Here is a 5,000-nt window from a genome sequence, read left to right as displayed (position 1 = left end):
CTAAACTCATAGAAATACATTTAAAACAAAGTGAGCTGTGAGATTACGACCAGTAACACCAGTAACAGTTAAAGTCATAAACTAAACTCATAGAAATACATTTAAAACAAAGTGAGCTGTGAGATTACGACCAGTAACACCAGTAACAGTTAAAGTCATAAACTAAACTCATAGAAATACATTTAAAACAAAGTGAGCTGTGAGATGAGGACCAGTAACACCGGTAACAGTTAAAGTCATAAACTAAACTCATAGAAATACATTTAAAACAAAGTGAGCTGTGAGATGACGACCAGTAACACCAGTAACAGTTAAAGTCATAAACTAAACTCATAGAAATACATTTAAAACAAAGTGAGCTGTGATATGACGACCAGTAACACCAGTAACAGTTAAAGTCATAAACTAAACTCATAGAAATACATTTAAAACAAAGTGAGCTGTGATATGAGGACCAGTAACACCAGTAACAGTTAAAGTCATAAACTAAACTCATAGAAATACATTTAAAACAAAGTGAGTTGTGAGATGAGGACCAGTAACACCAGTAACAGTTAAAGTCATAAACTAAACTCATAGAAATACATTTAAAACAAAGTGAGCTGTGAGATGAGGACCAGTAACACCGGTAACAGTTAAAGTCATAAACTAAACTCATAGAAATACATTTAAAACAAAGTGAGCTGTGAGATTACGACCAGTAACACCAGTAACAGTTAAAGTCATAAACTAAACTCATAGAAATACATTTAAAACAAAGTGAGCTGTGAGATTACGACCAGTAACACCAGTAACAGTTAAAGTCATAAACTAAACTCATAGAAATACATTTAAAACAAAGTGAGCTGTGAGATTACGACCAGTAACACCAGTAACAGTTAAAGTCGTAAACTAAACTCATAGAAATACATTTAAAACAAAGTGAGCTGTGAGATGAGGACCAGTAACACCAGTAACAGTTAAAGTCGTAAACTAAACTCATAGAAATACATTTAAAACAAAGTGAGCTGTGAGATGAGGACCAGTAACACCAGTAACAGTTAAAGTCATAAACTAAACTCATATAAATACATGGCATGATTCGTTTGTTGTTGTTTCTTTTAACACACCAGGAGGCTACTACTGCCTGTCTGTCTGTCTCTGCCTGTCTGTCTGTCTCTGCCTGTCTGTCTGTCTGCCTGTCTGTCTGTCTGCCTGTCTGTCTGTCTCTCTGCCTGTCTGTCTCTCTGCCTGTCTGTCTCTCTGCCTGTCTGTCTCTCTGCCTGTCTGTCTCTCTGCCTGTCTGTCTGTCTCTGCCCGTCTGTCTCTCTGCCTGTCTGTCTGTCTCTGCCCGTCTGTCTCACCAGTAGTCGTAGGTGTCGTCCCAGTTGTCAAAGTGAACCAGGAAGCGCTGCTCGATGACATCAGTGACAGACGCCACACACACCAGGCCCGGGTTCTTCCTGTCCACCGCCTCCAGCCTCATCCCTGACCTGAAACCACAGGGGGCCTGAGAGAGAGAGAGACAGAGAGAGACAGACAGGCAGAGAGAGAGAGAGAGAGAGAGAGAGAGAGACAGGCAGAGAGAGAGAGAGAGAGAGAGACAGGCAGGGAGACAGAGAGAGAGAGAGAGAGAGAGAGAGAGAGAGAGAGACAGGCAGAGAGAGACAGAGAGAGAGAGAGAGAGACAGAGAGAGAGAGAGAGAGGCAGGCAGGAGGACAGAGAGACAGGCAGGGAGAGAGAGAGACAGGCAGAGAGAGAGAGAGAGAGAGAGAGAGACAGAGAGAGAGAGGGAGAGAGAGAGACAGGCAGGGGGACAGAGAGACAGCCAGGGAGAGAGAGAGAGAGACAGGCAGAGAGAGAGAGAGAGAGAGAGAGAGAGAGAGTGAGAGAGAGACGGGTAACTAGGTCTGTAAATGACCTTTTGAATGGCTCAGCATACTTCAAGAATGTGTTGTTCATGTTTATTCATTTGATAAGTACAGTTTGCTCTTTAAAGGAGGATTCAGCTTTTTTACAACCTGGACTGTATTTCCAGCTTTAATTATGATTTTTAACTCACTCTAAATGTTTTTTTTAAATATCGATGCACCACAATGTTATAATGCTCTGAGCAGGGTCATGGAACAGAGGGATATGGGGCATGTGTAATGTGTGTATTTACGTCCTGTAAATAGCTTATTTTCTTGACACGCAGTGGCTCATATCCTTATTCTATCATGGAGACAATGAGAAAATGCTGTATTACGTTGGTGCAGCGTGTTCACCCTGTCTCTGTCTGCTATCCATCACATTGTTAGAGATGGAAGCTCCTGTTCCGCCCACTCCTCAGTTTGTAAACCTAATGATGATCATTATCGTGCTTCCTTAATATCCAGCCACGCTCCGGGGGTTACCATGCCATGACTGCTCTGAGCTCTCAACTGAGTCTGAGCTCTGAGACCCCGGATGGAAACCAGAGCAATGGATGGCTGGCAGAGGTAAATAGAGCGGGTCACATTTATTAGGCAGGACAAACCCACCGCTCTAACCACGCTGTAATGTAATCACTATGGGAGATTTCTGCATTCTGGGCTCATTTCAATCTAGTATTAAACATACTTTCGGGTCATGTTTAAATAAAAACACGGGTTGTATCGATAAATATGCACCATCACTACTACAAAATGAAAAAATAATTTTGAAAAAGGCCGAAATAATAAATTAAATCAAGCTCTGTTTAGAGGAGCAAATGCAGCGTTTCAGCCCGCTGGAATAAAAACGGCACAACAAAAAATCGTCACTCCTCGCCTTTAAGAGTGGATTCCCAACTGGATTTTTTGATTTGTCCTTTGGTCTGTCACTTAAATTATAGCCAACCCCTGTGTACACGTCATGGTGAATGGTTCCTTTTGATTTGTTTGGGTTATACCTACGAAAATCGCGTCATTTCCCTTCATTCGCCTCGCCACTAACTTCAACTTTGAGGTACCAGCGATGTGAACACATGAAATTGTCCGCCAACTTGTTCTCTTGAACGCTGTCAAGTCAGTTTTCGTTTTTCGTTTGGGGTTTTTTTGTTATTCGTGTCAAAACGTGCAGTGCGCCGTGTAAAAACCCCCCCCTGCTTTTTCCTCATTTGCACGAGAGCAGAGTGGCTCCAGCTGGGCTGCTCTGCTCCCCCTCCCCCTCCCTCCTCTCTCTCTGCACAAACAAGTCAGTGGTGGAGTGCTTCTCAATGAGGGGTCAGGGGAGAGGATTCAAGATTCTCTGTTGTCTCTCTCAACCTAATATATATGGAATTCTGAACAAAATCATATCTAGGCTACATTAAAAAAAATCTGATTTGCATCTGAGAAACCAAATTTCATCATATTGGGGGTCCATGGCCCCATGGTGAACTAAATTAGGAGTCCTTAATATGAAAAAGGTTAAGAATGATTTACAGAAACACAATGCCATGGGTATTCCCTTTCCCTTCCTTTTATTTCTATTTATGATGAGGCAGGATTTGGTTTATCAATAATACATATAATTTCACCTTTTTTTCTCGACGCACCTCCCACACACACACCCCCTCCCAAAACTGTTAGACACACTGTTTTACATACATTCTATTCTGCTCCTCATGAATATCTATATATATTTTTAGGCTACATAAAGTAGTCTGTACAAATGTTATAATGTATAAGCTCACAGAATAAACTTATGTATGACAGTATGAATAGATGTAGCCTACAAATAAGCAAATTGCCTGGATTATCATACATTGTTCTGATACAATACATTTCTTAATTAGCCTGGCTTTTGACTATCTGACACATTGTTTTACACATTTATCCATCTATTGGTAAACATGGAGGAATTCATGTAGGCCAGGGATACTCAACTTGCTTTGACCAGGGGCCACTTTTGCAAAATGACAGGAGGCGAGGGGCCAGTTAATAAACTAAGATTAATAATATTATTTTCTTCTGTAGTGGATTGTAGTCCCTCCCCCATAACAATAAACAAGAAAAGTTAGAAATTCAGTTTGGTCACTTCAATTCAGTTCTCAAATCTGTTCAGAGTAAACCCTCTTCATAAATAAAGGCTCTCTCCAAAAAGAAAATGAATCAAACATCTCTTAGATGGGGGGCCAGTCGTGGGCCGCATCTGGCCCCCGGGCCACAAGTTGAGTATCACTGATGTAGGCTATGCACACAGTTATCTTCAGAGGCAGTGGAGGTGCGACCCATCTGACTTTGTCAATGTGAACTACAGTAAATGATCTTTGATTAAAGCCCCAATCCATAATTGCAGTATTATGCTCCAGTTAGCTGAACATGAATTTCAAATGCATTTTGAGACTATATAGAGGTTTCATGTTAAACAGAGCTGTATGTTAAGTTATCATGGGTTAGGAAAGTTGTAAAATACCTATTTCTAAGGCTAACTAAGTATCTGTGTAACTAGATCTGACATGTCTTGATAACTAAAACCTTTAATTTATGCTAAATGTTGGGTAATGCATACATTAACCATTTAATAGACAAATGTGGTCTAGATCAGGGTTTTTCAACTGGTGGGTCGGGACCCAAACATGGATCGCGGGGCCGTTTTGAGTGGGGGGTAAATTATAATTAAAAAAATCTGATGCCGCGCTTTTAAATTGAAGGACATACCTTGAAGCAACATATGTCCTACTATGGTGAAGGCATGGCCCGCCCGACTCTGCCTCTGATTGGCTTACCCTGATATTTTACCCTAACCTTAAAGCCCCATTATGTAGTTTTTCTATTTTTAGGGAAACTGTGCCTCCACAGTTACAGATGCCAATAAATGCTACACTTCCCTGTTTGTACATTCAGATATCAGCATTATTTTACTGTTTCGGTTTATACTCTACTTTGCTAACTCTCTGCTATCTCTGCAGTGCTTCATAACTGATTCGCTGGTCGGGGGAATAACTCCAAATATCCCTAAATGTTATTGTTGCGACTTCTTTTAGAGAAATAATTCAGATTCTTGAAACTTAATGAACATCACCAGTTTAACTTGT

General features: G+C 40.8%; 1 protein-coding gene across 2 annotated transcripts in view; it reads right to left on the bottom strand.

Moving 5' to 3' along the window:
- The window catches only part of l3mbtl4 (L3MBTL histone methyl-lysine binding protein 4), a 52,055-nt gene that overhangs the window by 27,753 nt on the left and 19,302 nt on the right, over positions 1–5,000 (bottom strand). For both annotated transcript variants that reach the window (XM_083652077.1, XM_083652078.1), the window contains one exon: positions 1,344–1,489. In XM_083652077.1, the coding sequence (XP_083508203.1) occupies positions 1,344–1,489 (146 nt within the window). The remainder of the gene's footprint in view (positions 1–1,343; positions 1,490–5,000) is intronic.

This window comes from Poromitra crassiceps (assembly GCF_964638095.1).
Source record: "Poromitra crassiceps genome assembly, chromosome: 2".
Lineage (NCBI taxonomy): Eukaryota > Metazoa > Chordata > Actinopteri > Beryciformes > Melamphaidae > Poromitra > Poromitra crassiceps.
The sequence above is the reverse complement of the archived record's forward strand: the minus strand, read 5'-3'. Positions and strand labels throughout refer to the sequence as shown.